This window comes from Rhyacophila brunnea, unplaced genomic scaffold, assembly GCF_057557595.1.
Source record: "Rhyacophila brunnea isolate RB1 unplaced genomic scaffold, BYU_Rbru_1.0 scaffold_19, whole genome shotgun sequence".
Taxonomy (NCBI): Eukaryota; Metazoa; Arthropoda; class Insecta; order Trichoptera; family Rhyacophilidae; genus Rhyacophila; species Rhyacophila brunnea.
Window position 1 is genome coordinate 24,431,823 of NW_028232848.1, and position 24,000 is coordinate 24,455,822.

General features: G+C 32.2%; 1 protein-coding gene across 1 annotated transcript in view; it reads right to left on the minus strand.

The window, feature by feature from the left end:
* The window catches only part of LOC147072864 (lachesin-like), a 275,503-nt gene that overhangs the window by 53,366 nt on the left and 198,137 nt on the right, over nt 1–24,000 (minus strand). Inside the window, exon 3 of the mRNA XM_085945738.1 lies at nt 4,921–5,060. Coding sequence (XP_085801864.1) covers nt 4,921–5,060 — 140 coding nt within the window. The remainder of the gene's footprint in view (nt 1–4,920; nt 5,061–24,000) is intronic.

Here is a 24,000-nt window from a genome sequence, read left to right on the forward strand (position 1 = left end):
ATTTAAAAAAATATTCATTAACTATTTCTTTACAAAGAATAATTCACAAGATTTGAGCCGACAGAGTGGACGAGTCTAGTTCAGGCGACCATGGTCCACACTTCAGAGTTTCAGACTAGTGCCAGTGAAAATGAATGGAAAGTTGGTAGAGCTCTAAGAATATTGCGTTTTCAAAAAAATCTGTCCTGCGTTTTGAATGAAATAATATAATGTTATACTTAAAAAAATATACTTTAACACTTTATTAAAAATAATTTTATAAAAAATAAAGTATGTTTGTTTTAAATTGTGCTTGAAACAATATAATAGTATAATAAATACTTCATAAAATAAAAAGTCAAGCAACAATGTACAAGTTTTTCAATTAGGTTTTATGTTAAGATTATCTGTCACAATCAATGTTCAACTATTTTGACTTTAAATTCGGTACACAATATTTTCTAATCTGTTGACAATCTGTTATATTAAAAGTTGAGGGTGGTCCGGTAGGTACTCATAAGATGTCCTCTTTGTTTATTAATAACATACAGAATCGATCTGAAACCTTCACCAATTGATTTTTCATTTACGGTTTCTACATAAAAAATAAAAAATGCTGGTGTCGTCGATCTACTTTTTGAGATAATTAATCGTGAACGTTGTATTATAGTGCGTTGTTGTTTTGCGCGTGTTGCGAAGGGACATCAGAGGATCTGATAGGAGGTTAATGGGGGTGAAGGGCGAAGCTTCCCGATAAAAGAGCTAACACCCACTTGTTTATAACTAAAATTATATTTTTATATTATGTAATTTTAGCAATGTAGCATAATTTCAAAATTTTACAAGCACTAGTCTGTTTTGTTGGTTTACTATTGATCAATTTAATGTCCCATCGATAACTATCAGTATAAAGTGAAGGGACCCATAAAATATTATTAAGTGTATATTGTGGGCTAGTACACTAATTAAATCATTTACCCAAATTACGTGCTTCAAAATTATATGAGCAATATTAGTTAACTACGATCAAATTATAATGAAATTGACACAAACGTGACCCATAGTTTAATACACATAATGTATCGGCATTAATCAAGTTTTATTCCCATTTCAACAATGTACTGCCCTTTTTGTTCATACATACCCTTAAAACAATGGCGGATAATATAATGCAAGAGGCCGCAGTGCGTCGGGAGACCCATAAGCTAGTTTAAAATGCAAATATTTACATAATATTCATAATTATTTTTCGGTATCTTAAAAATGATTTTTAAGTAAATTAACGAATATCACAGATTATTAAACATGTATTGAAGGTAATCTTAATGTATATAATTTAATTTACACTTAATCTAAAATCAATTATTAAAATAAAATAAAATAACGGTACAAGTCTGTTTACTGGAAGCCAGGCGGGAACAGCGGCAATTTTCATAGCCGATTTCGGAAAAATTAGAAAATTCAAGATATAACATAACTAAGGATTGCAATACTGGTATTTCAAAACCGGTATTCAATTATTTATCGATACCGAAATACCGGTTTCAAAAATTCGACATTAAGGTATTTTGGTATTAAGAAAGCATACACGTTTGTGTTTTTGAAAATGAATTTATGTAATATAGTATGTTATTTTTTCATTACCTACTACTGTATTGCATATTAAATTTAATGTACAAATTGCATGCTGCCAAAACGAAAATAGATTGATGAAAAACAACAAAAGTTAAATAATATCAAAACCAAATCCATTAGTGAATTGTCGCGATGAATTAACATAATTTTATTTCAAAAAAATATCATAAAATATTTGTAAAAATTAGCAGTTGGTTCTAAATATTATGATCTAGGTATACATATTTATAAAGGTCAAAATATTATTAAATGTTAGTATGTTGCTATAAAATAGTGTTTCAAATAGATTTTAATAGTTATGTTTATTGATAGGTACCTACTTCTTTTTTTTCTATAATATGTTTTGACGAATGGCGGTATTCAATAAGAAATACCGAAATACCGATATATTCATTCGGTATTGAAATTCCTAAACCTAACCTAACCTAACAAAGAATCCAGTATATCGGGTATTTTCAAAGTTTGTTTGCCGCTGGCTTCCACTAAATAGACAAGAACCAAAATAAGCATTACATAAACCATATTCGGTCATTTCATACGTCATTGTCTATAAAATGGTGAATGCAACGAAAAATAGTCCCAATGACCACCAAAAGCATAGTTTTTCAGAAAATATTTAGTCACGTCGAACAGTTTCGAAGGCCGTATCTATATTCCATAGTGTGTTATAGTCATGGGCCCCACATCGTGAAGCGGGCCCCCAGGCTAGGATCTTTGGCGGGCCCCCCTACCTATCGTTAAGGATAATGGCAGTGTGACGCTCTACAGTAGCATTTTCCAAATGGTGTACGCGGTAAAATTAATGTGTATGTTTAGTGTTTTATTGTATATTTTAATACATCCATTTGAATTATGGAGATGTCGAGTATTGATACACAATTAAAATTTGTATCGTACAACCACGTAATTTTAAATAATATTATTGAAGGAAAATAGCGCCGCAGGCGACTTTTTTTACTATTGAAGCACATTTTTGTGTTTCTATGATGTTATTCTCACTTATCTAGTCGTCTCGCCTCGCTGGGCCCCTCCTGAGCTCGGGCCCCCAGGCTAGAGCCCTGTCAGCCCCCCTCTTGGGGGGGGCATCGTTATAGTTATACATATTATACTCATAATTATGGACTCCGAAAGTAGACGTGTAAACGAGTAAACGTCGATGTATTGATATCATCAAAAAATCAACCGAAATACTCTTATTTATTTATGTAGAAAAGTAGACATCGTATATGGAACTTGTGGAATAATTATTGTATTGATTATATTAATATGAAATATTTTTTTTAAAGCAATAAAGTTGTCTATAAATATCATATTTTACATCTATTACGTATACACATTCGATTTAAGTATGCTTTTGCAGCAGAAGGTGTAAGAAGTTTCTTCAATATCCATGAGCATAATATAATATTTTAATATCTCGGTATTATCAATGAATTATTTTGACCACAGAAGATACGAACCTTTTGAATTCAGTGAAACTTCGTAAGGACAACAGATAAAAGACCTATATTCAAGAATACTTCTTACCAACGGCACGTTTTAGGTACTTATAGAATACTTACCTACTGTAATTTACGATTGTACATGATATGCATATATTATGTGTCGATAGATTTCAAAATCAGCCAAGTCCATAATAGATGAATAGGAAAAAAAACAGCTTGTTGTTTTCCAAATACACAGTCACAATGGTGAAAATTTATATTATTTCGAGTATAGAATATTTAAAATTAATAAATTCCACATTTTGATAATGCCGAAATGTTAGAAAGCGGTAGTTCTTTAGCAATTCATAAACAAAGTAAAAAATACCTAAAGGTGGACTTGGCTGATTTTGAAATGTAGCGACACATATATACATAATAATGATTTAATGAATTGTACCTGTTGTGGTATTATTTTTTTAATACTACACGTAGATAGCACTCCAGGATACGTATCTGTGATATACCTATGTGTATAATTTGATGGCTTAGACTGTTTAGAGAAACTATACCTACATAAGAAATATAATATGTTTCCAAGATGTCTATAAACATAAGTAGTAGGTACGTTTCTAATTCCAAATCATGGTCTACAAACTTTGCGAAACCCTAACAACATAAGTCTCTACCTATTGAATTTCAGTAAGCCCGTATTACATCGGGAAACGCAATTTCAGTTTCTGGACGACAACAAAGATTCCGACTAGTAACTGTTAAGTCGTTTAAATGGAGTGTAACAATCAATAAAGTTGTATAAACAAATAATAATGTAAATATACTTATTTTGAAGGTATTTACTGACCTAGGAACACAAGAACATAGTATACCTATTCGATGAAAAACAATTAATTGTCAAATTGATCTAACCACGCATCCAGTATTGATAAGTATTGAAAAAAATAATGAACATAATACACATTCATATAATGTATCATTATAATTATTATATATTCGTTTTTTAATATAATACCTACATGACTGATGCAGACTAGCAAGTTTTTTAATGTCTCGTTACGATATTGTCAGCGGCAAACGAAGTTCACGTTAAGCCGGCTCGCACATCAAAACTCGTCCGTCTGCAACGTGTTAAATACGTTGATGTGACGTCATCGTTATTCACAAAACACACGTTGCGAAATGGAGCTCTGCAAGTCGAATGCGACTTTTTGGTTTGAAAAAAAAAACATCTAGTACTGCTATTAACAAATCGCATGCGTCTCGGGCTATGCGTTGAATACGACAGAACGTATACGCATACCTATAAATTGGTCATTCCTGTGCTCGCTGGTCATCGCATCCAAATATAATATACATTTCGAGAGGTTATGCGCGACTGTCGCTAGGTAGATGTGCGCGGTCTTCATAAATGCAACATCGAAACGACGTTCCTAGAAAGTTTGATTTATGGCTGTGTAACATATGAGACAAGTTTAGATGTGAAAGCCGGCTAAGATGATTACAAGCTTTTCTGAGGAGTTGAATTATCTGACTAAATCCAGATTTAACAAAAGAAGAAATGGAAATTCAATAAAATATAAATTAGGGACCCTCTCCAGTCCTGTGAAAATGTACCTACCATTTCACTAATAATTATCTAGAAAGTATGTATTTTGTTTATATCTATTTTGAGGTGTCATAATATTACTTGTAACTCTTATGAGAATTTCGTGTATCACATTTAATTTCAGCGTCAATCGTCAAAAGAATACCTGGTTTTATCAGAGTTCTTTTTTGTCCATTGTTTTATAATTATGTTTAGTTTGATAATGAATAGAATCATTCCGTGTAATCCACAACCATTAGAGTAATGTAAGTATTTTACCTTGCACGGCAGGTATGCGTGGGTCCCCAGCTGGGCCGTGATGTTTGTAGGGGTGGCAGGATCGAAATAGGGTCCCGTGTAGAGTCCTGAGAACCTTTTCACCGCGTGTCTAGGCGTTGGGACCTCACCGCAGGACAGCACTGAAACAAAAATAAACATTAAATCAGCAGGGCCGTAAACACACTATCAAATGAAAGAGCCCGGGAAAGTTTTTACAGCGACCGCCGCTGTGTGTAGGGTACAAGCAGTTAATTAGAATAAATCACACGATAATGCTTTTGTACTGTTTGGTAAAAGGACGAGTCACTCGTAAAAGTAAATCGATACTTAGATTGGGTGTTGGTTAGTTAGTGGACGTAATGTATCTGTGTCACATTTCAGTGAAATTAATAGCTTTAAGCGGAGTAAAAATAAATACATTTTCGAGTGACAATTTTTGTCCAACAAAAGATTTAATAATAAACATTTCTCAAGTATTTATGTAACATGGAGTACTAGAAAATATGATATGGAATATTTTCTTCGTGTAGCTCTATAATAATTATAAATTAGTGGTTGAGCCAATTGTGGTCGCATTCATTCTTTTTTCATCATTTGCAAGACCAGGGCGACTAGCAGTTGCGGGTCATGAGACGACCGTGATTGCGAATAACATTCAGTTAGTTCAAGACAACCGGTGCGTGTAGGTCTGTTACCGCTAAACCACAGTTTATTGATAATTTCAATAATTATACAGACTGATTCAAAAGTTAGCTCAAGTGACATCAAGAAAACGGTCGTGTGCGGGCTTGTTATAGCTTAGCCGTCGTTAACCACACAGTGATTAAAAACGTGTATGTTTGACCTTCGGTGCGCTAAATCTGATACGGTTTGAGCGAACGTCGCGTCTATCATTCACCCCAAAATAAAGTGAAACCGTGAGAATGACATTCCAAACTGTTCGTTTACCAGTGCGTGAGTGCATGAACAAAAAAGCTCAGTGTCTGGCATCCTGGTTAAACCATCGATCCGTATCTAATCTACTCACCAGCATCTTCAAATTACAGTCCACTGCTAAAAGCGCCACCAATGAATTTACTACATGACAATTGCTTTACAAAGCATGTTTCGTGAAGTAAGGTGATTTAATTTCATGTCATGGTATTATTATTATTATCAATACGGAGGGAGGTAGAAAAAAGCTATCTTGTATTGTACCTAAGAAAAATGTAGTAATTATTAGAAAAACCAACATATTTTACCATTTTATGAATTAAACGATCTTAATAAAACAATATTACTGTGTCAGTAGTTATAATAATATCAGACGTAAATAATTTGCTGTCTATACATATATAAATCTTTATTATTAATTATATTATATGAAAGTAAGCAATATTAATAATATATTAAATGTGTTTAAAGCTCTACTCAGTCGAGTTTTTTTGTGAAAATAAGTATCTAGTGAAATCTTCACTGATAAGGATTTAATAAGTTCGTAATATTTGAATTCAGATGTTAATAAGTCAATGCTTTTGAATACTGTGGTTAAAGTAATTATAATCAATCATTTATATAAAAGAATTTTTGAAGAGCTTTATACAGACTAGCCTAGTTTTTAACGTTTACTGATTTAATTGGTGGTTGCGCTCTAAAATTTCATTACGGTGTATGATATATTGGGAATGGGACGACTGGCCTCCGAACAATTGGACGCCGCACTGTTGTACACACGTGTAGACGAGGTATTTTAATCAGTTTCTATCTACTACTTAGTAGTTTGAATTCATTTTACTCTGAACATAGTGTATTCTTTATCGCGGATTGAGAATTACACTGCCTAAGGCTTTATATAAAATAAAAAAGTCTTTTTTCGTTGGAACTTAAACATATGCACGATTCAATCATTGTTTACGTTTGCATATTTACATTCTTACCAACTATAAATCGTAATATAATCATTGAAATATAAATAATAATATTGCATATTTTTTTTAAAAGTACCTATAAGTACCTAACGTCTATTTATTTTCGAATTCCCTGGCGTCCAGTTGTCCGGTGCCAAATCGTCCTAGACCCGATATATTAAATTCATATTCTGATATTTACATTGCTGTCTTAAATTTCATATATCCAAAGATTTAAAATTTTGTTAAAAGAAAAGAGTCAGTTAAATCTGTTGGCGTTTCAGTATCGATTGACATATTAATATAAAAATATCTTAAAATATTAAAAGTTATAGATGTGTGATGGTCAGTAAGCAAACAGTATTCATATTATAATCTTGGTTAGATTTGAATGTATGGCAAGAATACAACTGAGCTCTTCTCAGGTAAAAGAGCGTTATTGCGATAATGCTAATTTTTAGTCAACCAGTTCAAACGACGCGATATGTATCCGCAAAAAGATTTATTGGAACGGAATAATAAACAAATTTCATTATTTATTAACATTAAATTGAGGACACTAGCACGCATCACATGATTTTTGAACCGGTACATTATATTCAAACGCCATTATTTCAAAACGAAGATTTGATGATATTGTGTTCAAATTTGATAAAGTTTATTTAAATTCTTGATTTTGATTTTATAAGTACCTCACCATTTATTATGTATATAAAAAATTATCAAATCTAGCTCTATCTATGTGATAGTAAAATAAAATTAAAACGTGGGTTGATTGCAAATTCGTTTATATAATTCAGCCGACATTTTTTTATACTTTGCAGCTAACTGTAGACATGAATTTATATTAATTTTATTGACGTTATAGATATTTTATTTCGCTATTTGCTTTCTGTAATCAGTTACTAATGCTTGCAAAAAGAAAATTTCATATTTGTAGTCCTAAATATGCTTGGCCGGTTTTTTCGATTGACTCATTAAAAATGTTGGATTAAGTTATCGACTTTGAAAATTAAAGACCTTATTTCAGGATAATACTACTTTCAGAGAGAGGGGCACAATAACGTATTAAAAAATATGCCTTCTAAAAGGTGTGCACCTTAGATTATAGAAGTGTGCACATTTGATTGAAAAGTTTTTTAAAGATACATAAAATAACTTCTAGCGGTAATTGAGTTTTCTATGTAAAGATTGTAAAGAATTGAAGACAAAGGAAGTTGTAACTGAGAAAGTGCTTTAGTTTGTTAGAATTTTAAATTATTATTCCGTATTCAGAAGATGTAGTTAATTAAAATTTCACACAGCGAACCTGGCTTGCACTTTTAGTTGACATTTTTTTGTAAAGCGTAGAATATCCAGTTTCATTCTGGTTTTAATGGAAACTGAAAAGATATTTTATTAAATTATTCATAAAGCTATGAATTTCAAATTATTTTTAAACATTGCATGCAAATTTATTATTAAACAAAAATAATAGCATTGTGACTTTTAATATATTTTTGGGTTGCCAGTGGTGTTTTACACACTTAGAACAGCGTTTGCATTCATAAACCTTACAGTACATAATATGAACCAAGATATGCCAAGGAGAGTTGAAGCTGCATCCTAAAAATTCCTTGGACTGACCGAGTGGCAAATCTTAAAGTCTTCAATCGAATAGTAAAAGATCAAGAAGTTCTGCGTAGTATAAACATCAGAAAACTACAGTACTTCTGTCACATTATGAGATGACAAAAATACAGAATTTCCTAACTTGACATCCAAGAAAAGATCAACAGAAAGCGTAGCAGATCGCGATGCCGCATTCTGTGACTTAAGAATATCCGTAATTGGTACGAGTGCAGCTCCACTAAAATATTCTGGGTGACATATGATAAGGCTGAGAACAACTTGATGGTGGCCGACTATGCTAGGGGAGCTTAGCACGATAAATATATAATCATTTGAGAATAGCCTCTGAAAGTTCCATCAAAGGAGAAGGAAGAACGCGCAGTGGTAACCCAACAATCTATTACGATTACAAATAACCGTGAAAATTTCAAAATATTACATAACAATGGGATTAATTTTTATTATTGACTGCATTATAATTATTATTTTTGATCCATTATATTTGGCTGCCTTCCGGCACAGCAAAAACTATTTCTAGTCTAATTGTACATAAATGAAATATTAAAAGAAATCATACTTTACTTGATAATTATCAAAGATATTTTACAACAAATACTCAATATAATACGTTTTGCAGATGGCATACTCATATTTCAAAATGACCTCCAGACAATAATGCAAGAACTTGCAGAAACGAGTCTCAAATTGGGTTTGAAGATAAATGCCTTTAAAACAATTGTTGTGATAAAATATGGAATCAAAAGCAATCCTTACAAATGGAACTTAACTCAAGTAAGTCACAATATACATACCTATATGAGACAACTGACGTCTACTTTGAATGGAGGAATTTGCGAAAAAATTCTCCGGAGATATAAGCTAGGATAGAGTGCATTTTGATGCGTGGATAAGATATTCAAAAGTGACCTCTCAGTCTCTTTATCTCTGAGGCGTAGTGTGGTTGATCAATGTGTTTTTTCAGTACTAACATATATGTGAAAAATATATACCCTCACTTTAAAAGAGGTCCGAAATATAACGGAATCCTACACGATATGGTATGAAGAGAAGGTCTTATGTTATAGCCTAACCATTGGGAAATGCCAATAGATATGGCGTATTTCAAAAAAATACTACCTTATTCTTAGGTCAATTATTATTATAAAACAATCATTATTCGTAAGATGTTTTATCACATTTAAATGGTCAACAATATAGCTTATAATCAATATCTTTAGAATTATCTTCAAATGTGTTGATCGTGCCCATTTTTTGAATATTAAAATACCTTATTATTGTCAAATTTGGGATCACAGAGATTATAAATATAATTTTTTATCGTTCATATTTCACTATAATAATGTCAACATAAATAATTTTTCTATTGGTTTTATAAATGCGTTTAAATTTAATAAATCTAAAACATCATAACACCACTGCACATGGATGTACTGGAATATGACTATATTCTAAAACATTAGATCGAGAGGTTTAAAAGAAGACTATTTTATGTAATAAAAATACTTTATGCAGTCATCAAATGTTTAAAATAAATATAAAGGATACTACAACGTTTAAAGAATGTTCAGGTTAATGCTTTGAAAATACCATAAAACTCCATTTTCACCTTTGTTGGGCATGTCCCCCCTTAAGGTTTTTTTAGTTATTTTCGTTTATAACTACTGCATCGTTTTGTTAGGTTTCTCGATAAAAAATATAACATAAAAAAATCAACATTCCCCAAACATGCAGCTTTTATAATCACGGAATAACAAATCGTATTTGCACATAACATTCAAATAAAAAGCAGTGCTTCTCGACAAAGTCATTCACATTGCACGAAACACGTTTCTTGGCACGGCGTATTTATATTATTTGTCATTTGCATATGCCATAAAGTAGGTATCTCACCCTGTTTATATATTGATGGACGCGATAAAAAAGCTGTCGGTAAAACATATCAGTGATTGATATTCAATAGGTATTTTTAGTATGGCGGTTCGGTATTTTCATAATATGTTGTTTAGATTCACGACTTCATCTCAGTGAAAGCGTATCGAATAAAGTGCGCTGGTGCTTCTATATTGCGATGCTTTTTACGTCTAGGGGTAGCATTTATTTACGTCTTCATAACGAAATATTTATTGAACACGATATAGTTATTTTTTTGAAAACATAACCTTATAAGTTATAACTAACTGTTTTATAAAATTGAATACAACAAAAATATGTAATAAGTAGAGATGGGAAAACTGGTCGATTTTGAATACTAAGTATACTTACTAACAGTATAAAAAAAAACTTAATATAGAAATAATACTTAGTATTTGGAATATTATATGGAGCATTTGGCGTGCGTATGTGAAAAAAGTTTCATATTCAACTGAAACTAAAACCAACTCCATATTAGTATTTGAAATACGTATCGGCTCAGGAAACTCAGACTGTGTATCGGCTTCAATAGAATCGCTAAAAAAAATACGCTAAGCTCCGTTTTACGAAAAGTCTCATTTATTATAAAATTTTAAACACATTTTAAATTTATGAGTTGTTTTTCTGTTAGTTTACAATATTCTTGTTAACAAAAATGAATAACAGTGATTTTTTTAAAATTTTAAACATGTTTTGAGAGATCATATAACAAGCCTAAGCCTGTGCGTCAACTCACCAATGTGCTGCGACACAAAATTTAAGACCTATTATTCATACATTCGAACGCAATAGACTCATAAATTAAAATATACCTATATTCAAGTGCTATCTCGTTCGCGCGTAGTTATGTCAATAGTGTTGAAAGTCTACCAACTGGCGAGTGCACAGAACAGCGACTCGCGATGATATCATCACAAGTTTTTTGGAATAAGTTTATTGGACCACACATACTGAGTATGAGTAGTTTCATCCGAAACTTGAGTACACAAACTGGTGACAGTATATACAACAGACCTCTAGTAATAAGCGGCGTGTTTTGCTAAAATAGAAAAATACGAATATAATACTCTAGCAATTAAGTATCTATAATTCATAAATATCTCACCTATAATATAAAAAAAGTATTCATGTACGTAAGTATGATTTGAGTTACCCCTTCTCCACTTGTTATGTATCTGTGAGGCGGTCAACAAACTCAGACCTAACGTGATAATCACTGAGTTACACAAATATCGCACATCACCTCATCTACAGTCAACACATTCTACAGGTGTGACATACTTTGATGAGAGGCGACAATCCCAAGTTTAATCAGCGAAACGCTGGGAAGTTGCAATTATTATGCGACGGTCAGCATATTGCCTAATTGTGACCTACATCAATGATTGCTTGCCGCAATTTCTTGAATATTTACAAACAGCGAAGGAAGATTGATGAAAAGGTACACTCTATCGTAATTTCCCGGACCGAACATAGCTTACTGTTAACTTCGCACCTGTATTTTGTATCATTGTATTTGTTCATTCAGTAAAATAAACTCTCTCCTCGATTCACTCAAGCAACCTACTAGCAGTCTTTCATATCTACACCTTCAACCCCAAATGAATACCAGAAACTTAAAAGGGTGTAAGTGCCATTTTCAAAAAATAAGGTAGATGGGAATTTAAAAATACACTCAAATATTCAATTCATATATCTACAATACAATTCCTACAACCAACGTCATCTTCTAGAATTTTTAATAATTAGTAGTACAAAGTAGCACTTGTACCCTTCTGTAGGACATTGGCCTTGGCACATGATATCCATTTCCTAAATAAAACCATTTTCATAATTTCTTGCACTTACAGCCTTTTAAGTTTCCGGTATTAAAATATGCAGCTGCGATTTGTACACGGCCGCCTTCTACGACGCTATAAAGTGCCTAAATGAAAATATTTTATTATCACACTTCTATGTTACGAAACGAAACTGTACGGGACTGTACAATCATGCACCTCGGTGTTTAAAGAAAATGTTTAGGAAATAAAAGTAGTCTTGACATGCTCTGCCGTCATTATCTTTAGTGATATGAAGTGTTCTATATAACGTACGTACCTACTTAAGTATAGTAACAGAGAAATACAAGGCGGCTCTCGTGGTACAGTGCCTAAGGCGCTGGCCTTCCACCCGAGAGTTCTGGGTTCGAACCAGAAATTGAAAGTTGCATAACATAGTATAGTTAGGTGTATGCAGGGCTCGAAATGGACCAGAGCACACCGGAGCGCCGTTCCGGTTCGTGGAATATGTAAAGTTATCGCTCCGTCTCGTGGTTAAAATATTTTGATCGTCTGAGCTAGATATGCCATATAACAAAAAATCTAGCACACTTATGTTTATAAAATACCCACAAAATTTGATAACCATGTTAACATCCTCAGAAAGTTTTCGAGCGCTCCGGTTCGTAAACTTTTCCATTTCGAGCGCTGGGTGTATGTTGGGCATCACGCATAAATACAGAAAAATATCGAATGGATAAAGGATTAAACGAGAATGTGCGTCATAATTAATTATGTTAAATCCCTTGAATGGAGATGTGGCGGACACATAGCTCATAGACAACATGACAGGGGCTAAAAAAATGATGATCCAGCGATCGAAAGGCCGCAAGTACGCTGGCTTGACGATATATTAATATTCAGCGAATTTATGTGGTAACTAATAATAAGGATCATAGAAAAGCGGAGGAGCTTTAGTAAAGTATATAGTAGTTGATTAAAACAGGCTGATGAATATAAAAATATAAGTTAAAATCTGCAATGTGTTTACGTAACGTTTCTCTCTTTTTATGTGACGTTTTTCTGTTGATTAAAAAGTTTATTATATATCTATACATATATTCCGTATACCCAGAAGTTTTAAATTCGGTTTACAAATGCTAATGCGGTGACAATACATTCTATTGACATTGCAGGGACGGGGCCGGAGTGAGAAGTTTACTCTAAATATGAGTATTCATACGACGCTATTAAAAGTTGTTTATTAATGATCATATCACTAATAAATTTATTTTGGACAGTTTCTAAAAAAAAACATTTATAATTATTGATTATCATCAGTCTACTTTTCAAAATAACGAAACTTAAAAAAGGCATTGAGATTGGGCATATATTGAAAAAAATTACTAGGAGGGCGGGGTCGAAGATTTCTCAAAGGGGAGTTGAACTATCGAATGTTTCCAGGGGGTGGACCCTAACTTAGAAAAGTTTGTATCGGCTTTTGATGAAAAGGTTTATCTTCCACTTCTCCTATCAACAATCTATAGCAGTTTTCCGAACAAAGGTCAATTAGACAATAGCGTAATTTTGTGTGTAATATTATCATAATGTAATATTATGTTGAATTAGGTACCTAGCTGTTATGTTATTTTATGGCACTGCCACTGAGGCCCGTTTACACGTGTATTGAATTACTGCTGACAGTACGTATTATGGCGGACATAACAAAAAGTGCATATGTAAACACGTATTATCGTGCAAATTGCAAGATTGTATGCATGGATTAAAAAAGTTCAGAAGATTCTGAATTTTCACGCGACAATTCGACTGTGAAAAATCTGCGCATGCGCATTATAACGATAGTGGCAAACCTACAGGCTCATTTTGATTTTCACGACCTGTCAAATAGTACCATAAAATGACAACATTGCGTCTCGCTTACTCTTGAAAAATGAGATTGGCGAGACAGTCAGCACTTTTACGTATATATAGTTATTATCGCGATAATTTAGATATAGACACTATGTAAATCCATGCACGTGAACAGGCGCTATTACGCTACTCTAAGTGATGCCAACCAGCCGTCGGAATAATAAAAAGGTAAATATAATACATAAATGTAATAATTTACCTAGAGCCGTCATATAAAAATACGGTATCAATACCAGGACCGCATCGAAAGATAAGTATCGATACTAAACTATCGAATTATCGGTGTCAAATTTAATTATTAATGATACTTTTATCCGCGACAGATTTTTCGCCAAAAAAGCCAAATATCGGTATGTTATTGTGACGAAACGGTTTAGGGAACAAATAACGTGTTACGTGGCTTCCTGCCAAGCAAGCAAATACAATTGGGGCGAGAGCATGTTAGATTTCCTATTTGCGTTGTGGGATCTCGAAGTATACGGACCTCAGCAGGAACGTGTGAAAAATGTGATCAAGTGTCAAAAACGTCCGAATGGACGAATATTATTCGGACACTTAATAACTAATGATGTATCTACATATTTGTAGGGGTTCGTTGATGTGAGGGCCAATGGAGTTGTGACGAGGAGAGATGAGAAGTCGTTGTTGTGATTATGAAGGGCGTGAGTTTATTTAAATTGCATAAGGGTGTACAGGTGTACAATTGTTACAATAATGCGAATCACAGCACAGAGCGATGTGCTTCAGTCGAAAACTTACAATCGAATAATTCTCTTTTTATCAATCATGATGTACTGATTATCATATTATCAATTTATAATTATGTAATAATTAGGCTATTAACTAAGTGAGAACAGATATATAAAGACTACTGTCGCGGTCATTGATTTACAAAGTTAGCTATGACTTGATACCTACATGGAAATGCCAGTTAATTCGATTTGTAATAATATGTAATATTGCCATATATTTATTTACATATTTTTAAGTTCTATGTAAATGATAGTAGTGCATCCATTTCCTTTCATACATGTTGATATTCGTATAAATTAGATTTTCAATCGATTGTGTTAAATTCTAAATGATAGCTTTTCTCTTTACTATGCTTAAGAGCGTACTTAAGTGAAACGGAAAATAATTTTCAAAAGTAGGTGCGACGAAATTTCTCACTAGTCGCCAATCGGAGACCGATAGTCGAGGTGTCCGCACGTCGATTTGTTTTGTCTTGGCGTCGGATGAAAATATTCTTAAACCGTGTAAAGATGACTAAAAAACTTTACGTATGTACTTAAAAAAGAAAACAAGTCAATGCATATACTATTATTATTAGTAATATAACATTAAATGGACGCATATTGGATTTTTAAGAAAAATTATATTTCGTTTGCACGTGTCATTTGCACAATCCACGCATCGTCTAGCCACGATCTTTTTAGACTATGCCTCAACCTGAAGTATAGCCTTAACTTTATAACTCTTTTCTTTTGATTTCACTGTTGATTTTATGTATTTCAAAAAATCTTGCTTCAAATCAAGATGGTGCCGAAGGTAATCTTAAATGGAAGGAAAATGTTAAAACAGTTTGCGTATCTACAGAGATATTATATGTTAGAAGTCTTTCTCTGAGAAATTAGAAGAATCTCCATGTTATCTGTTGAAATGGGAACTGGAGATGATGGGTTATTAAGCTTGTTGAAATTGTTTATAAATTAACAATAAAAAACAACTATAAATAATAATAACCATTGGCTTAATAGTATCGGAAAAATAAAGGTACAATGTTATGTGTTCGAAACCTATGTACATTTTTAACATATTGGAGACAATCGGCGCCAATTTGGGGCCGGTTTTCTTTTGATTGAATTTTATTTTTTAGATGTTTCATAAACACCTTCAAACTTATTATAGTGTTTCAATCAATAGATAAGTTTAAAAACAAATAAATTAAACGTATAATTTAGTAAATTCTTGTCAAATTTACCACAAAATTTAATCTGGCTGTTGGTCCACTTTTTCTCGTTTTAAATAATTTGTCTTAGCCTATGATATCCAAGCGGATATTATTGTGTCAGCCTATAGTGTCGTAGGTTTCAGGTTCAAATCCCAGGTCTGGTAACAACAAAAATGTATGACGTTTTTCAATGTGTGTGTGGATGCAGAGTATGGACCTATTAGGTTGAGCAAGTGGCTAACATCTATTTCCCGTAAAAACAAAAATCTGTAGAAGATCCATATGGATCTTCTTAAGATCGAACATGATAAAAAAACGGTGTGTGTACCTATGTACGCGTGTTAGAAGTTATACTCCTTTTTTGTATGTAAAAAAACAAAATATGCCGTTACCTATTCCGAGTCTATTAATAGTACAGTGGATTAGGTTGATGAAAACGTACGCGATTCATCTGTGTCTCATTAAGCACATGATAATTATAATTTAATTATTGTATTGGACCAAAACTCATATTTGCCATTCATCGGTTATAATCGATTCAGAAGTGCCCATGATGAATTAATAAAATAACAAAACAAATTCAACATTTATTAGGTAAGTTAGTAAAAATATAACTTCAAAAATCTGTCTTCAATTGGTTAAATTGTTTTTTTTACAATATATTGCTTTTGTGTTTTTTTTAATAAATTATTGTGTCCGTTTTTAATTAAAATATTACGTTTAAAAGAATTATTAATGGTTATATACTGATTTTCTTCATTTATAGCCAGCGCATAGTGAATTTTCTTCCAGCATTATTTTCTGAAACAGTATTGACTATAAATTTATAAAACTACTGCTTATTTCATGTTTTTAATCGAAAACCATTTGTAGCATCTGTTTTGCAGTATAAAATAAAAATATTACGACAGGAGCACTCCTGTACCGCAAGATAAGTAAGTACGCTTAGTTCCATGGACCGTTTCGTCTTTGTGGATTTACTGTTACCAAATAAGCCGAAAAGGAAAAAAAGATTTTAATTTTATCTATTGGATTTTGGGAAATATGGAATTGGTTTCCCGATTTCATAAATTATAACAAATATTGTAGGATACATTTGGAAAATATTTTCATTTATTTTGGTTATGTACTGAACACTGTAATAATTATATAAGTAACAACCTGATTGGTGCATAATTAGCCATTGGCAAGTTAGAGACTATATACTATATTATATCATGGGTTGCTTGCTGCCAAAAGTTGGTAAGTCGATAATTTAGGTAAGTATTTAAAGTTAACAAAGGATTATGTATCTATATATGAATATCTATGCTAAAAAAAAATCAAGACCAACCGATATACATAATATAGAACATGCACATAAAGCACCAAAAATAACATTATGCCTGATTTTATAAGGCATGTCAAACTTTCAAATTGCAATTAGGTACTCCATCACATGATTAAGGGATTTACCAACTTTTGGCAGCAACCCACGATATCATTATTTTTAATATAATTTACCGGAAAATGATACTTACTTTAAAAAGACGTGCTTAAAGTAAGAAATACGTGTATAATCAAAATAGGTTTCCTTTTAAACCTATACCTACATGAGAGACAAATGATCAACACGTGAAATTTTCCACATATGTGATTCTGTATTACATTTATTAGGCGAATGACTAATAAGCATTTCTCGTAAAAAATATGTTAATATAACCTGTACTCTGTAGACTCATATACCTATAGCCAGCGACAATGGTAATGTCGTGGGTCCCAGGTTCGAATCTTGGGCATGGCAAGTACACATATATTTTTTTTTCAATTTCCGGAAATTTGTACGTAAACAGTTCACTGCAGGACACATGAAATGTTATACGAACTCATGTTTCACGTACTGCGGCACACGAATAAGTATCCCACGATGAACTGCATACGTAAAACTTACATGTAACCGTATGAGTCAGAGTATGTAGCTATAGGTTGAAGCAAGTGGCTGACATCCATTTCTCGTAAAAAACAAAATCTGTTAATACAAACCTCCACGATGTGGAGGCCTATATTATGATCTTATTAGGTTCAGACATGGTCGAAAAATGTCGTATTTTATTAATTTAATTAACAATAGAGGGATATGAGTTGTGATTTTATTTCAAAGATTTTTATATCAAACGGAAACTTTATTATAGTAGAATAACACGAGGGGATGGTAGTTTTATTCCTTGGCTCTCAACAAAAAATATGGCGTAGTTTAAAAATCTACATTATAATTTCTACTAGGTGCTGCCGTCTACAAAAAAAAGGTTATCGGTTACTCAGGCAAACCGCCACTCTGTGATCGGGAAGGCGTTTTTAGTTATTTTGTCGAACCATGTTTGTATAAAAAAATGAGAAAAATTAGATTTATTTGTTATATTGATAAGGGTTTTGCAGGTCAATATAAAATAGATGGCATATTATGTTAAAAAAGTTACAACCAAAACCTATACATGTTATGCGATGATCTCTGGACAGGTCATGTTTCAAGGATGAAATACATTTAACCATGAAAAGAACTCCTCTTTAACAAACAAGAAGGGAAAGTGAAGGTTGGAAGCGGTATTAAGTACTCCCAAATCACAAATATAAGTACGTCAATAAAAAGGGCCTTGACGATGTATTATGCTGTTGGTAATAGTAGGTACTATACGAATGTCTGGTTGGGTCGATTATGATCCCAATGCGATTCTTAAGCCCGCGGAAATATCTCATACCTACTATCCGCATTTGTTGTTTTCATTAAGGCGCTTAACTATTTAACGAGTCATCAGTTACCCGTGATAGATATAAAGGCAGTTATTCTTAGACCACGACCGTGTCAATTTGCTACAGTATGACCGTCGTCCAAGCAATAATTCAATTCGAGTCTCATTACGAACTCCGTGAACTAATAAACACCTGGCAAGCCGTGATACCGGCTCTGGTGATTTAACAACCTTACACACGTAAACGATGACTGATCAAACGAGTATCCTTTTGAGTGTCATCATTAATTCCAAAACCTCAGTGTACCATGCGATTAATAAACAGAACCATTTGTATACTAGTGCATGAGTGCATGCGACGGGACCTGCTTCAGCCATAAAGCCGATTAACACCAAACTTAGGGCCTGAATTAACTCCCGTTTAAGCCACCTCCTCAGAATCCACACCCACAATCATCCCAAATTACAGTCCACTAAAAAGCGCCGTCAATGTCAGATGATCTGAAATTATTGCTCAACTACCAAAATTACTTCCTTTTGTGATCATAATATTTCGTAGCATGTACTTAATTTTATAGCTCTTATAAAGTAGCAAAGTATTCCGAAAATGAATGTAATATCCGTGGCATAATTTTATAGAAAAAAATACTCGAAGTTAAGTAAACGCTCAACGCTGTCTTTAAATGTTTGAATTACTGCCTTGGATGTGAAAAACCCATAATTTGAAAAGTTTGCAAGCGTTCTGTTGTTTCCTTTCTGTATTGTAAAATATTTTGAACGTTCCCAGAATAAATAAAACTTTTTGAATAAATAACCGATATTATTAGAATAACGTAATGTTCGGAAAGCATGCAAGAATATTTTTTTTTTGACAAAAAAATGACGTCTTTCCATTCAGAGATATTGTAAAAAAACTCATTAATCGATGTCTATACTATTCATTAAAAGTTTACAACTTTGATATTAAACCATGCTTCATTAAACAATAATAATATTATCATTTTGCTATATTTTATAAAGTTTCGTCACTTTTGTCTTCGTGGTTAAATATAATATCGCATTTTTATTGAGTACTAGTGATAGCCCGCGATTGTGTTTGCGTAAGGTGGTGAAATAATATAGCTTTGTCAACTATTATTGAGAATGTCCATCAGGACGAAACCGGTTATAGACTAACTAATATAATAGAAAATTAGGTACAAATAAAACTATAACTAAACATTGAAAAAGGTATTGGTTTGTTATTTATAACATATATATTCTTTTTAACACTACAGACTACACTACAGACCGTGATATCCAATTACAGCAGTGTAGTGAAACAGTGTTAGTAGTGAAACAGTGGTGAAATTAGTAATAGAAAAGAAAAAACAGAGACACATAGGCTTTGAGAAAATCACATAAATTTAATATATTGAACACGGAGCCCCCAGATGAAGAGCCAGATTGTTACACACTATGAGGGGTGCTCGCATTTAATAGTGAAAACAATTAATAATAATATGTACCTAATAACAAAACTAACCTTGGTTTTAAGATAGCATCAGAATCTAGTAAAATTTTAGTTTTGATGTACATTTTTTAATTATACTTTATAAAATTGAAGAATTTAATTATATAACCAAAACAGCCTTAGAAATATAGAAAAAAATCATTTTGTTGTTTAATTCAGTGGGATTTTAATCAACGTTTATCGCATGCTGTCTAAGTGGTTTGCCAATAAAGCTATCGACTCGAGTATTCAACTATACAGTCATCTACATAATTATACGTAACTACTGTACGAAAACATCTTCTTAGCTACGCTTCCAGGCGCTGTTGTTTACTAAATAGGAGGAGCTTATAATTGAATTGCGGTTAAAAATAGGCGGAGCATGTTAGTTCACAGTTTTAACACGTAGCGAAGAAAATGTTTTCGTACAGTATATTTCAATTCATGGAAGATTGTCACATTTTTAAATAGTGTGTTATTTATATTCAGAATTGAATATAAGTATTTATTAAAATCATATATGCTGGGAATTGTGGATCGTAAATAATCAACGTAGTTTTTAATATATGATTAACTTTATTTACATTCAACTGCATGAATATTTATTATACACAGTTATTATAACAGATTACATTTTATAATGCGCGCGTTACAATTGACCGAAGAGTACCTACTAACTAAAATCACGCCGCACACGCAGGTGAAACATAAAACAGTAATTAGTATTTAGCAGCGTCGCGCAGCGAGTGTTAGAGTTAAACACGTATTTATTTTATTCTTATATTATAAATTATAATATTAAATTATGTTGTTATATTAGACGGCTATATATCACCAATATATTTATGCTATTAGCGCTTTCTGTCAATTGAGTTAAACTGAGACGACTGACGATATTTAATTATACTAATCGTCAGTAATGAATATTCTTCGTTTTATCAAAATGTTGTATTATTCACAAGAATTTAGCAAATAATTGTATTTTATATTATATAAAACGTTCGTTTAAATAGTATACCTATGTAACTCTCCAGTAAAATCCTTTTCTTCGTGATTAAATTGCTTGAAAAGCAATATGAGAGTAGGCATAACGCAAGTGGGTTCTGACAAAGAAAGTATTTTGAGTTGGCCATTAAATGTTAAAAAATAACTGTTCAAAATGGTTGTTTACTGAAAGATCCTTATTATTTGTTTGTACACGAGCTTTCTACTGGAAAAAAACCTATTCCGCATTCCGTTTGCGTTTCAATCCTTAAAACAGCACTGTCTGTGAGGCGTGATCTATTCACACTATTATTAAAAAAAAAACTTTTAAGGAAATTCTAAGTCTAAAGATTACGATTTATCTTTTATTTTAGATGACAGCTCTTTACTTGACTGCTCATGCCTATATTTATGTGTATTCTAAAAACACTTCTATTTTCAAAAATTTGTAGATTATTTTTGTTGACATTTTGATATAGGTACGTATAAGTAATACCTAACAAAAATACTTATCAATTGACATGGAGAAAGTGCTTCTTTCTTTTGATTTTGCCAGGGAAAAAATCCTTTGGTACCTAACTACCTGGAAAAAGCTAAAATACGTTTGATTCTGATTCTAAAGGTAGCATTTTCAACTGGCTTATCTGAATATTTATATTTTTTAAGGTGCTATGAAATGAAAAAGTTTAAAAATTATTGTTGTAAGAGATGAACCGTCAAATAGATGCAAAAAATATTAAAACCTAATTTTGTATACCTTGTCAAAATCTTTCGTTTACTAATATGTAATTTCTTTATAATAAACGAAGAATTCATAAGTTTTGTGAATGTAACATTCTTTATTTAGCTTAATGTGAAAATACCTATTAAGAAAATAAAATCTTGAAAAAAAATAGACGGCTAGTATTCTTTACTAATTCAGCTACCTGCATTATATAATTACGACGAAATTAAAAGTTGTCATGAAACTGAAGCGCCATACAAATTTTGCTACAAACGTCATAACAGGGTAATTTAGGTCACATTAGGGGGAATCTGAAGCATACATGTTCAATTCATGTCCGGCGTCATAGTTTTTATAGGATTTTTTTATATTATATAATTATTTTATTAATTTTTATATTATATAAGATAATTGCAAGACAAAAAGAACTTTTTATATACCACGTTTTTAAATTTTCTGTTGAATCGTATAAACTTGACAATTCTATGTATTAATCAAAACTTTTTAGTTTACTTGATAGAATTACTGAATAAATATTATAGAATACAGAAATGTAATTTTGACATTTTAGATTAATTTCTATAGTAACGCACGTATATATTAATAATTAAGTTGATATAACCCACCCAATTACCCAATAGCAACCAATTATAGTGAGTAGTAAATATTACTTTTAAAGATTTTTTTCCGAAACATACAAAACAGAATTAACTAAAAATTAATTCAATTTTGCTCAAAGATGGCCAAAAGTATTAAAATAATGCATTGTCGTCGTGTTCTGATATATTCTAAAAGTTTCAAATGTCTAGCTAGTCTGGAAATTAGTTAAAAATCTTAGAAAAACAAGAAAAAAATCGTACTACACAAGAAAAATCTGTACCGGACGAACAAGAATACGAGCTAGTAAAAACGTGGTAATAAAAATAGTTTTTATGATTTTTTTGTAATACACGATGATCATCGGTCATCTTGTGTGTACACTTTACAAATTTCAGGCATATTAGGCAGGCTTACTTAAAACAACCGTAACAGTCCCGTTTCACAGTCACATTATTTCGCAAAAACACTTCAAACAATGAATTATTATTTTGTGTTGAAACATGTCCGTGTGTGCCGTACGTAATAATGGATTTTGATTGTTTCATTCTCATGATTTGTGGACCATTTTAATGTTTAAAATTGCTTTGTGTAAACGCGGCTGTCATTTCAAGTTATAAAGGGATTAGAATTAAATCTTCCATTCGATAATTTTATGTTTTTTATTGTATTACCTATGCCATTGTATACAATTCACTTCCAACTATAATATTTAAAAGCAAAAAAACAATAAATAACACAGCCTTACGACATTATAGATGTGTCTACAAGAGTTGCGGCCAAGCAATACTCACACAGACGCATTGTTTACAAAATGGATATTTCAACGACATCAACTTATACGCATGTTGTCCTCTTTTAGCTATAAGCGCAATAACTAGGTGTAAGCAAGACAAACGGCTATTTCTCGTAGACGTTAGAAAATAAATGCACTAATACACACAATCTTTCGAAAGTATCTGTGTTCGCAATAACTCTGGCTGAGAAACCTATACGTTAAAACATTCAAACTATTTTTGACCTGTCAAAATTAAAATTGACGACCGCCAGCGACAAACTAGCACCTCTACCGGGGAAGCGTGCAAAACTCGAAAGCCTCCGCGACTTTTAGATGCGGTTGTAAAAATCGACGTTTCTCATAGAAAATAAAAGCAGGCTGCTTGAACAGTTTAAATAGTGCTTGATTCAAAAATGGTGGGTATCACAAACAATTGCTTAGAAAACCGCACCTGTTTCACAAATTTCAGACACCTATTTGATGGCACCATAAAGGTTGTTTTCTTTGTTTTGAACTATATAATGTTCGTGGATGTGAAATTGGTTTAATTTGTAATTGGTTTTATCATTTTACTTTAATATTTACATAAGAACATTATTATTATTTTTCTCTTCTACTTTATTGTTATATTGGTTGTTATTTGTAGTTAAATCAGCCAGTCGCAGCTGACCGACATGTGAACAATTAACTGGAGAAGGTTTTCAGTGAAA